This window comes from Tinamus guttatus, unplaced genomic scaffold (genome assembly GCF_059628265.1).
Source record: "Tinamus guttatus ecotype Peru unplaced genomic scaffold, ASM5962826v1 Tinamus_guttatus_pri_ptg000287l, whole genome shotgun sequence".
Taxonomy (NCBI): domain Eukaryota; kingdom Metazoa; phylum Chordata; class Aves; order Tinamiformes; family Tinamidae; genus Tinamus; species Tinamus guttatus.
The window spans coordinates 363,808-376,575 of record NW_028288821.1 but is presented as its reverse complement, the minus strand read 5'-3'; the positions used below and the strand labels follow the sequence as shown (position 1 = coordinate 376,575).

The 12,768-nt window shown below is 42.8% G+C and overlaps 1 protein-coding gene across 1 annotated transcript in view; it reads left to right on the top strand.

Annotated features, from left to right (window-relative positions):
• Positions 1-12,768, top strand: part of MSN (moesin) — a 46,175-nt gene that overhangs the window by 23,981 nt on the left and 9,426 nt on the right. Inside the window, exon 2 of the mRNA XM_088527430.1 lies at positions 928-1,011. Coding sequence (XP_088383556.1) covers positions 928-1,011 — 84 coding nt within the window. The remainder of the gene's footprint in view (positions 1-927; positions 1,012-12,768) is intronic.

The window sequence follows — 12,768 nt, the reverse complement described above, 5'->3', positions numbered from 1 at the left end:
CTTTGGGGAAGGGAGAAGAGCTTTTGCTGGGTAGACTACTGGTGTGTCCTTAATATTTACAGAGATTTCCCTGCTTCTGTGAGATGAAACTGTGAAGTCCCTTGCTGCTGTCCCCTCCCCACTTTCATGTTACCTGTGGAAAAATGCTTATGAGATTTTGCTTATGAGTCTTTCATTGTTAAGACAATGTGTCATTGAGCATTTCTTCTAAAAGTTGATGATCTTACATCTAACTTACTTTTTATGTCAAAGGCCTAGTATTGTTATGAAATCATGACTGCATAGTAATTTGCACATAAAACACTCCTTTAGTGATGACAGGGATCTTCCTCCTTCCAGAAGGACCTGAAGGCAGGAAACTATTGCCTACCTAGAGATGCACTTCTTAGTGAATGTGTTAGATCACTATGTGTTCTTTTTGCCTTAACACATAAGGTCATTCTTCCATCATGTCTGTTTTGCACTCTGCCCTCCGAGTATGCCAGGGATTGTGCCTTGTTTGCCCAAATATCCATGGAAACTAGAACAATATTGTTCTATACCCGCTGGCCTTCTGCAACAGACCAAGTTCCTAGTGTTTCCCAGAACTTCTTTCACTTGAATATCAGAGAAGCTAGGTGTCTGGTTGTGGGTACCAAGGTCTGGAACATCTTTGCTTTAGTGAAGAGTGCTGGGATAGTCTGTGCTCAGAAAGCTGACTTTATAAGCTCTGACTGTCTGTCTTGCATGTGGCAGTATTAGTTGGAATAACTGTAATAAACTGGAAGACAGGAAGGTTTATGTTCTGTTAGTAAACTATTAAGAGACTGACAGGAGACTTCTGACCATTGGCATTGGAGCTTCTGGAGGTTTGGGAGCTGGTGCTGCTTTTTACTGTGTGGTAGCACTTGGCGCATGTATTGTAACCGTGCATCTTCTCTCTTCCAGATCAGTGTGCGTGTTACCACCATGGATGCTGAGCTGGAGTTTGCCATCCAGCCCAACACTACAGGGAAGCAACTCTTTGATCAGGTAAGTGACAGAGCAGTGGAAGGCCTACAGCTGGTACTGACCTTTACTGTTGTAAGAAAAATCACAACACTTTATTAAGGGATTCAAAGATTAAACAATAGGATAATATCCTCAAGAGAACTCAGCCTAATCAGTAATTACATGCAGTCTCAAAAATAATATACTGTTTTTGGTTCTGGGAGTGTTGGGGACCAAGTTTCTTGGCTGTTGCTGTGTCCCATGAAGGATCTGTAAGGAGGATCGGAAAGCAATAGATGTAATCATAACCATAGAGTAGGAACTGTCTTATAGGGGAACTAGTAAGCTTTTGTTGCTTGACTTACCTGCTAGTGTTGCATAATGAGTTTCAAGAGCAGTTGGTCTCTGGACCAGGAGCATAGCTGGGATTTCAAATGTTGCTTCACCTACACTCAAGAGCTGCAACAATGTTCTGCCTGATATTCCCATCAGGCTCCAAAGGAAGTCATTATTAAAAACTATATTCTGTCTGTGTTTAACTAGCTCCATCCGAGTGCCTAAGAATCTGCATTCACTCATAAGAGTTTCTCCTGTTTTGGACCAAGCAGAAGCAGGGAAACATGTGCAGCCTGAGCTCTGAGCAGCTGGAGAGGGATGTTATCAATTGCAACTGTAGAAACTTTGACAGACCCCACTATGTCTTGGCTATGATCCTGAAAACCATTTCTAGGCAACTGCCTTCCCTTCAAAGCATTTCTTCTGCTAGCTAGTGAGGTAGTCTTGATGTGTAGATCACTGGGGGAGGTAGTAATATAATGTAATAAATAGCACATAATAATATAATAAAATATAAAATAAAAAAATATAATAAATAGCCCATAACGCTCCCTGCAGTCTGGTCCTGAGAGGCTCCTCAGGTGAGATCTTGGGGATCTCTTGGTAAAGAACACTTTTTCCTAATGGGGAAGTCAAATAGAGCTTTTTTGAGACAGTGCTGAGCTGCACTGTAGTTTCGCAGTTGTCTCTATAGTATGGCATAGATTGGTACCTCCAAGACTTCTTTTAGCTCTGTGTGATCTCAAGTCTGACCCGTTTGATACCTGAAGTGAATGCTAGTTCAGGCTAGAAGTCACATGCACGATGCAGAACTGCACCACGGTAACTTTGTGGAAGGATATTCCGCTAAGACTGACCTGACATTAAGTTCATCAAAAGCTGAGCTGTTACTAGGGAGTGAACAGTTCCCATAATGGGATGCTGCTTGTGATTTTTTTGTTGTATCTAATTTCTGATACGGTTATCCAAATAAAGCAGCTGGTGCTTAAAAACACTACTACTTACTTTAGTGGCATTTCCACTCTGCTAGTGATTTTTTTTTCAGGCAGCTCAAGTCCATCTGCAGCTTTTCCCTCCCTTGACATGGAGCACACTGAAATTGCAGTGCCAAACTGGGACTTAAGCAACTTGCCTATGTTTTGAGATGCATCTCATCATGCTCCCTTCATGGGAACTCTTCATGTCTTAGTAATTGATTTCACTGCTTGTGTCACATTCTCAACCAGCTGTACATTTTCCTCCCTGCAATGTATTTCACACTGCACCTGTCTTAATAGAAATTTTTTGTTTGTGCACTGTTAGCACTGTCTGAAGGGATAAAACAAATTCTATTGCAGAACTGAGTTTCTGAGCAGCTGATATAAATGAATATGCATACAAACACCAGCCTGCTTGTTTCTTGATGGAAAATCTAAGGTTCTCCCCTATTTCAGAAGAGATTTTTTTAGTCAGATTTGCACAATAAATGAGGCTAAAATACTGGGGAGGGAGAGAGCAGGTATTTCTGGTTTTTGGACATGCTCAAACAAATTCTTAATCTTTGCATAAAGAGATAAATCTAGTTTCAAACCAAAATACATGAGCTTCTAGTGAGCTAATATTAAGTAACTAGTCTACCTTGGTTATTACTGGGAGAGGGCTCTGAACATCTTAAATTACTGGTCTATGGAACTTGCTGATCAGCATGTGGTAAATCTCATTCTGAATGTAAAGTGATCACGGGATCCAATAACAAGGAGCCTCTGATATTTAGTTATCCAGTAAAGATCACCTGGAGGCAAAGATACGAACAGAGGTAACTCTTCTGTGCTGCCCTTATAGATGCACATACTGCTCTCCACTGTGACCAGACCCAGTGATATGTTGCAACCAAATTATCTCATTTTATGGCTGATTCTCAGCAGATTGTTACAGAGTTCTTGCATGTGCAAAAACCTCGCTTGCTTTGGGTTTATATTGCTGTGCTTTCATCTGTACTGGCTCTTCCCTTAATCTCTTACTGTGCTCCACTGTCCTGTCTCAGCTCACTGCTTTCTCAAGCTGTCATCTGCTGACCTCTCTCTTTAGCCCACTGAGGCAAAGTGGAATCTGGCAGATCAGCCACTCTTTTTCCTGTTCTCTTTCTTAAAAATGTGTTACTGGGTTTGTGCCAGCTGACAGTGTGTTTCAAATGTCTGAGCTGGTGTCTAGATTAGTTCCTGGAATAAGGCTGGTCGAGTTGGTCTCCCTGTTGACGCTGCTAATGGGAACTAAGCGAGGGCTCCTGCCTGATTCTTAGTCTGTGCTTGCTGTCTCATCCTGAGAAGGTCTTGGGTCCCATAGTGGGATGAGTAAGGACAAGGCTATGGCTGTCAGTATTCTAATTGCTTTGAACTGTGATGTGTTCCTGCAATTGCTAATCTAGTAATTTCTGTTTGTACTGCTGCTGAGCAGTGACTGCTTCTTTCAAGGCTTTGGAAGTAGAGCAGGTTTCTCTGTAAAAAGCTGTCTTACAATTTTGCTTTTGCAGCATATAGACTTTCTGGTGTGAAACCTGATTTTGACTCTTTGCAGACATTGCAGAATGTTTTTGACCTGGCATACCCTTTTGTTTTTAGTCATTAAATCTGACTTGGGAAAAGAGGAAAGCTCCTATTACCCAAGTTTCTAGCTACAAACTGTTGCAGCACAGGGTGCTGACTGTTCAGAAGCATTTGGGCAGTGTCTGTTTCCAACTACTTTGTGAAATAAATATGTTTGTCCCACACTTACTTGCCCACTCCAAATGGGATATAAAGGACTTTTAGAAAGCCTCTTTCCAGTTAATGACTTCATGAGGATGAGCAGCTTGAGTCCAGAGATTTCATAGTGCTAGTAGTTGAATGGGCTTTGGACAGAAATATTCTCGTTCTTCTGTAGCAAATCGAAATGCAGTTTGACTAAAGACTAGTGTGCAAAGCATTACTTTGTACATCTCCCACAAGGGAAAGATTAACATTATCTATGGTAAAACTACTGAAATACTACTACAGAGAGCTCTGAAATCCTGTCTCTCTGACTGCTCCTTCTGCCCTTTTTTTGAGCTAAACCGATTCTAGCCTCCATCAGTGGGATTTTGGTCTGTTTTCTGTCATCCTGGGCAGGGCCAGCCTGTACCTTGCACAGGGAGAGTGACAGTAATTCACTTGCCTGATGCTCTGCACTTGGCTGCTTCCCAAGAAACTCCCTGGTGTTTCAGACACTGATTCACTGGCTTCTGGGGAAGCCAGGATGCAGACAGGGGTGTCAATCTTCTGCTTCAAGTACTTCTAGGGTGTGGAAATGCACTCCACTCCCCATGTCCCTAACACGTGGCATGAGGATGCTTCTCAAGCTCGCTGGTTCCCACCCTCGGTTCCTCCTTGATTTTCATCCTCTTCTGAACCCTCCTTCCTTCCAATACCGACAGAGGCTCCTTGGTGTTTGCAGCCCACATACCCTAGGGGTGAGCCGGGTGGGACTCTGCACATGTCCACAGTCCTTGCATCAGAGCTGTTAAAGATGAGCTGTGATTACCAAGCTGTTCAGTCAGGACTTCCTTCCCCAGCTGAAAATGAACTCTGTTTACCTGACTCCAAACCAGATTTGTTCCTCAATGGCATGCTTTCCATCTCCTAGCCTATAGTTTTCGATGCAAAATTCTGTCTAACCAATGTTAGACTTTATATATTGTGAGTTCCAAGAGCTGGTGGTTGTGGCATGTAACTCTAGAAGAAGCTGGTTACACCAGAAACCAAAGCACCACCCTCATTGGGGAGCATAGCTGTCTTAGAGTCACAGGTTAACAAGAAACGTGAAACTAGAAATACATTGTTGTTTAATACTTGGAAAACAAGCGCTTAGCTTTTCTAGGACACTTATTCACCAGTTTCGTGAGCTTCTAGGGTTGGAATTGAACTGTATTAGAAAAAGGGCACTTGGCTATGGAATAAAATTTTAACTGACATTTCTCTGTTCCCTCTAAATTTAATCACTGATGCTTCACTATATTTTCTGTCTAGCAGTGAGCTTAATGCATAATGTGTGTATGTTCCTTCGGCAGGATCCTATAGACCTCACCAGGAGCCCTGTTCTGACTTGCATATCAGGTACACTGAATTCAGCAGCTTTGCAGGGCACCGATCTGACTGTCTCTTACTCCCTCATGACTGCCAAAGCTGACAACAGTGGCTGACCAAATCCCTCTAAGCTATATGAGAAACTCCAACCCAGCTGAACTACTGTGGAGTAAATGTGGCTAGTCCCTCATAGTCTGTAAAATGAAGCTTTTTGTGAGGAGGGAGCCTTTAAGGAAGCCTTTCACCTTGGCAGATTTCACCCTAGCGCTGATTAAATATGCAGGAGCCTGACCTTAACACTTGATCCAATAAATGAATGCACTGAAGAGAGACCTTTGACAGCTCCCTGGCAGAAAGCAGTGAGTCTCTGGGGAGTGGCTGGTTCCTCTAGCAAAATGCAGAACTCATCTTGTTTGCGCAGCAAAGGCCTGTGGTTGCAGGGTATAGAAACGTGTCTCAAATTTCACAGGGACATGTGGAAACTTACTGGCTTTTGTACAAGCAGTAGCCTAACCAAAAATTGACTGCTTGTTGCTAGGAAGCTCAATGGTAAACTGTAATAAGCTAAAAACACTCTTCCACAGAGACAATCCTTTCATTTAGTACATTGATCCCCTTGGAAGGGGTGAGTTAGAAACACTAAAAACACCCAGTTCTGTAGGAATCTGCCAAATGGAAGGGGAACAGTCACATGTTTGTCTGTAGATGGAGACCCTCTTGGATGTGAAGTTATGGTACCTGTAAGTCCATATTCTAAGGTGTTATTGATGAAAAACTTTTTTTTTTTTTTTAAATCAGACATGTTCTCTAACCCTTCCTCCTCCAAATGGGGTAATGTTGGGTTTGCATGGAAATACCAAAAGACTGAAAAAGCAGTGCCTAAAAAAAAGAAGATATTTGGGCATGGCCAATAGAAGAGCTCTTCGGAGATGCTGCTAGAGCCAGTCGTGGTGACCCTCAGATGACATTTTTTCTTTCCCATCTGCCCACAAACTTCTTTTTATAGCACTCTTCTGTGTCGTGGCAGGAGGCTGTGCACCGTGGCTGCTGTCAGATGCCAGAACCAGCTTGTGCATCAAGCTATGCAGCTTTTGTTATGTTGAAGTTGGAGTGGTGTTGGCAAGCAAATAGGAACAGTCTCCTTTAGCAATGAATTTTAAAAAGACTAGTCAAGTAACCAAAGCTTGAAACTTTAAATTATAAAAGGACATAAATCTCCTTCCCATATTCTGAAGCTTTTCAAACTCCTCTTTCAAGAAGTTTGGTTTTTGTTTTGCAGGTAGTCTAACTTCTGCCATGTGGTGCTGCTTATGCATGTGATTGTTCAGGTACCTAGTCAGAACTGCACATAGTAGAGGGGTAGAAATACCATCTAATATCTCAAACACTTCTTTTCATCAGATTTGCTAAGTACAGATGTGGCATGATGCTATAGTTATTGAAAAGCATAGGCAGCAGCAATTGCCTTTTGATGATCCTGATGGTCAACACGACTTAACAGTACTAAGTCTCTTGAGGGAGGTGTCTTGAGTGATAGAGTCACTACTGGATTTCTATTGTAGTGTATAAAACCACCTTAAACAAGGTATAATTCAATGAAACATGACATTTTGATTCTATATGCATAGAAGAAAATTTGCATAAAATCATGTGCTTAGACTTTTGCCCTATTGTTGAGTCTGAAATGTACCAGCCTGTGGATTGTACTGTTCCGTGCGTACAGCCCGGGTGATGAAAGCAGGTGGCACTTTCTGCTGATAGTGCTGTTTAGGAGGGTGGCACTGACAGCTTTGTGCTCTGCTGCTGCTGCACTAGACACTGGAACGAGGAGGCCCTAGGCTTAGTCCTTTACAAGAGGAGCTTACCAGTCTGAGCCCTATCCAGAAAGGGACCGCAAATAGACGAGGTAACTTCCAGAAGCTTTTATCGAACTACTGAGAAATCAATAGGGTCCAGAGATGGTTGTAAATCACAGAATCATTATGGTTGAAAAAGACCTTCAAGTTCATTGAGTGTAACTGTAAGCCCTTCAACCATCCTGCTAAACCATGTCTCTAAGCTCATCTACATGTTTCTTCAATGCTGCCGGGGACTCGCTCCTTTCTTTGAGCTGCCAATTCCAATGCTTGACTACTCTTTCCGTGTAGAAATTCTTCCTAATGTCTAACCTGAACCTGTCCTGAGGCCTTTGAGGCCATTTCCTCTTAGTTATTCTGGAGAAAAGATTAACACTTGCCTCACTACAACCTCCTTTCAGGTAGTTTAGAGAGCAATAAGGTCTCCCCTGAGTCTCCTCTTCTGTAAAAAGAAGAGTAAAGTCTTTCAGGATCCCTACCAGTGGAGGAGCCTCTGCATGTTGGCAGCTGCTTGAAGGATAACTTGGCTCTTGTTGAACTTGGTGAATGAAATGTGCGCGAGTGTTCTTCCTGAAGCTAATTTTATAAGCCTTTCACGTGTAGGTCATGACCAGCTGGAACTCCATGCATAAGGTTAAATAGGTTTCCAGAGCTTTTCAGGGATATTTATAATAAAATACTTCTCTAGTGCAGTGTTTTGATGAAGAAATGCATGTAATCTTTTTTAAATTGAGTTCAGAGCTTTGGAGGTGCTACTTTAAACAATAAACTTAGTGTAAGCTCGAGATTTGCATTGGATTGAGATATTGCTATTCCCAAGTTTGTTCAGTTATCAGTTATTTCATATCACAGTGAGGGAAAGTAATCATTGGAGGAGACAAGAGGAATGAACATCATTTTCCAAACCGGAAAATAAACGATCAATCCGACACACTTCTAAAGACTTAAATGCAAGGTATCCATTTAACTGCAGTTATACTTTTGCAGGTTAATAGCTCAGCAGTTTGTGAGGTGCTAATAAGGGTGTGCTGCCCTTCATGCAGGATATTTAATAGCTCTCACTAGCTGCAGGTGCCTGCAGGTACGCTGATATTCACTGATACGTACACTGTGTTTGGCATGATCTTTTTTCAAAAGTTTTCAGAGGTCATTAACTGTCTTGCTTGCTAATTTTTCAAAGCAATTTCTCTTCAACTGTGGGTGAAAACAATTAGCAAAATACTGTTATTCCTCTCATTTGAGACTGGAGAAATGTTAGTTACACGGAAGTCTTTAAATTGGACCTTCTTGCAATGGAGGGACTGTAAACCATAATAGCTACTAACGTCATTACTGATATAAGTGCCGGATTTTTTTCCCCTCTAGCCTTTTGAGATAGGTTAAACTTTGAAGGGAGTGTTTCCAAACTAGTTGGCTTATTACTGTTAGATCTGCAGAGTTCATAACAGACAGCAGCTAACATGACCTAAGTACTTAAGCCCAGCCTGATCTGCACCTCTATAAACCAGCACCTGATTGGAGATGTCTTTTCTGTCCTGAAGGTGCGATATTGAGCGTGCAGGTAGGGCGACCCTGCTCCAGTGCTTTTCAGTAGACAGCTTTGTTTCAGAGATGATTAACCCATGAGAGAGAGATTTATACTCCCACCTAAAAAATATGGATTGATTTAACTTAAGAGGCTACACTAATACAGCTTGGTCAGAGTAGGAAGTTTGATAGTAAATTAAGTTAATGTGTGATTTTTTTCTGAGCTCCCCGTGTTCCCTCTGGAGCATTAATTACCTCAGTGTACCTCTTCATTTTTGTTGTTGCTGCTGTAGACACACTTTTCAAGCAAGTAACTTTGTGGCCCAGGAGACCTACCTCAAGTCCTGTGAGTGGCTCCAACCCCTTGCTTGGACAACAGCAATGCAAGTTAATGACCTGAGTATCTTGAATTGTTTTATCGGGAACAACCAAATGAGCAGGATTACCTGACAAGCTTAAAGCGCTGTGATGAGAGTGATACTCTGTGAACCCTGACAATTAACCACTATGTTTTGTGTAGCCATTAATGGGTCTTCTGAAAAGTTTTCCATGTATATGACTATGTAGATGCAAAATCAGAGCTCAGAGTTAAGGGACAGGTAATAGATTTGGAGCCATCTTGGCTAATGTTGTAATGCATCATCCTGGGGCTGCGAGGAGTTATAAGAACTGTGGTTTCCATAAATTTAAACCTGTCTTTGAGCTTAATTCTAATTAGAAGGAAGGCTCAGGCAGGTCTGCAGCTTGGTGAATATTTCAATTAGTCATCCACAGAATAATGGAAATGGGAAAGCTTCTAATAATGTGAATTGATTGGTTTGGGTGTGTGGAAGACGACTTTCCAGCACAGAAAAGCCACAGGCAGCCCTGACACTCAGAACATCTTATTTTTTTTTTTTTCTCTCTCTCTCCTGTTACTCAAGGTCTACAAGCTAAAGAACTAAACAATGATCCAGTAAACAAATCTTATCTGTTTTGAATCATAAATATCTTAAACTGTAGCATTACAACAAAAACACTTTTTTTCCCCCCCCCTTTTCTCCAGGGTATACATTCTTTAATTTTTTTCTAGATATTACAAATTATTTGGGGAGTTTGAGCTTTAAGCAAAATTATTTGCTGTGAATTAATAGGAATAAGGCTTAAAAGGACAGTAGTAGTAGTTCACAGGTTATCTCATGATCTAAATGCTTGAGGCATGATAGCCTTGCACAGACAGCTTAAGAAGATTAGAAAAGAGAACCAGCACAAGTGATAGTGGCTTGTCCTGAATTACTTCATTCCTGGCCTTTAATCTTCTAAAGTATCTTCTCTGCCTTCAACCAGACTAAAGATTTGCAAATTAAAAAAAAAAAAAAAATCTTGCTTGGAAGGCATCAGCTGTATCACAGTGTGATCTAGCTTTGGGTTAGATTATAAGCTTTTCTTTTTTTTTTTCCTTCCTCCATTCTTATCCCATAAAATGGCAATGCATATCACCTTTCTGTAACTTTGTACCTGGATGAAATCTTGTTAGTTCTTGAATAGTCTAACATGGTACTGGCCTTGCAAATGCAACCAAGGTACAAATCCATAGCATTATTCAACAGCAATTCTTTTTCTTTCTTAAAATATGATTATTGCTGAGCTACTTTTGGATCTTTGAATATATGAAACTGTAAGCAAAAAAACCCAAAACAAAATAAAACAAAACAGTGTGATTCCTAATTATCAATGCAACTAAAATAAACTTTCTTCTTATAAATTCCTTTCTTATCTGTAATCCTTTCCACCCACACTTGATTTTGGGCTTAATATGCCTGAACATTTAAATTACTGGTTCTCAGTGTTGTGTTTAACTTTCAATGATAGTTGAGAGAAGGCTTCCTTCTTTTCCCTATCACAATTGGTGGAGAAAATGAAGCCAAATAAAGCCTGGGACTGCTGACGATTACTTACACTTCCATCAGATCTAATTGAGGAAAGGAGCTTGTGTAACAGCACAGAGTGTGTGAGTGTCACTAAGAGCAGCATGATTAATAACACTCCACTGGTAAGTGCCTTGTTTGCTAACCTGCACAAGAGAACTATGAAACTGCAGGTGTGCCACCAGCTCCTGCAGCCCTGTGGCTTACTGATAGTTTTCTCACAGAGGTTCATTGGCTGCTTGGTCCATTATGTAGATAGGGGATCAAGAGCTCTTCATTTTTAAGCAGGTGGTGCTCAAGACAGCTTTTAAGTGCTGTGGTATTGCCTAGTGTGCTGATCTCCGGAGCAGGGGCATGGCCACAGCTGAGTGTCTTCCCCTCTGTCTGTGTGCTTGTCTTTTCCCTTTTTGTGTAGGTTCTACATGTGCAAATGAATGTGGTGGTGCTATTTCATGGGCTGAGAATGAGGGCAGTCATCAACCTGATATTGATTTAAGCAGTCAGTTACCTGCTATTCCACTTGGACACTCACAAGTCTGTGGGGTCAGATGGGATCCATGCAAGGGGTTCTGAGAGCCAGTAAAAGTGCTCACCAAGCTGCTTTCCATCATCTATCAGTGGTCCTGGTCAACCAGAAGGGTCCCAGATGACTGGACACTTGCCAGTGTAATGCCCATCTACAAGAAGGGTTAGATGGAGGATCTGGGGAACTATAGGCCTGTCAGTCTGACCTTGCTATCGGACAAAGTTATGGAGCAGGTCATTTTGAGGGTCATCACACAGCATGTGCGTTGACAACCAGAGTATCAGGTCCAGCCAACATGAATTCATGAAAGGCAGCTCCTGCCCCTCACCACCCTGATCTCTTTATATGACCAGGTGACCTGCCTAGTGGCTGAGGGAAAGGCTGTGGCTGAGGTCTGCTCAGACTTCAGTGAGGCCTTTGACATAGTCCCCCCACTGCCTTTTCCTGGAGAAGCTGACATCTCATGGCTGAGACCAGTGTACTCTTTGCTGGGTGGCCGGGCCCATAGAGTGGTTGGTGAATAGAGTTAAATCCAGCGGGTGGCTGGCCCTAAGCAGTGTTCCCCAGGGGTCAGTGCTGGGGATGGTCCCCTTTAATATCTTTATCAACGATCTGGATGAGGGGATGGAGGACACCCTCAGCAACCTGGCAGATGACACCAAGCTGGGAGGAAGAGTTGGTCTGCTTGGGGGTGGGAAGGCTCTGCAGGGGGATCTGGACAGACTAGATCGATGGGCCGAGGCCAACTGTGTGAGGTTCAACAAGGCCAAGGGTCAGCTCCTGCACTGGGGTCACAACAAGCCCATGCAGTGCTACAGGCTTGGGGCAGAGAAGCTGGAGAGCTGCACCGCAAAAAGGGATCTCGGGGTGTTGGTCGATGGCTGACTGAACATGAGCCAGCTGCCAGGTGCCCAAGAAGGCCAATGGCCTCTCAGCTTGTATCAGGAGCAGTGTAGCCAGCAGGACTAGGGAAGTGATTGTCCCCTGTACTTGGCGCTGGTGAGGCTGCACCTCGAATCCTGTGTTCAGTTTTGGGCCCCTCATTGTAGGAAAGACATTGAGGGTGTCCAAAAAAGGGGCAGCGAAGCTGGTGGAGGGGCTGGAGCACAGAGCTTATGAGGAGCAGCTGAGAGGCCTGGGGTTATTTAGTCTGGAGAAGAGGAGGCTCTGAGGTGACCTTATCGCTCTCTGCAACTACCTGAAAGGAGGTTATAGTGAGGTGGGGGTCGATCTCTTCTCCAGAATAACTACAGATAGAACAAGAGGAAATGGCCTCAAGTTGCAGCAGGGGAGGTTCAGGTTAGACATAAGGAAGAATTTCTTCATGGAAAGAGTAGTCAAGCATTGGAACTGGCTGCCTAGGGAAGTGGTGGAGTCACTGTCCCTGGCAGTGTTCAAGAAACGGGTAGATGAGGCACTTAAGGACATGATTTAACAGGCAGGGTGCTGAAGGGCTTATGGTTTGACTTGATGACCTTGAGGGTCTTTTCCAACCATAAGGATTGTGTGACGCTGAATTTTACATTTAAGAGGCCTACTTGTGCTCCTGCTTTGTGGCATCATGTATTAAT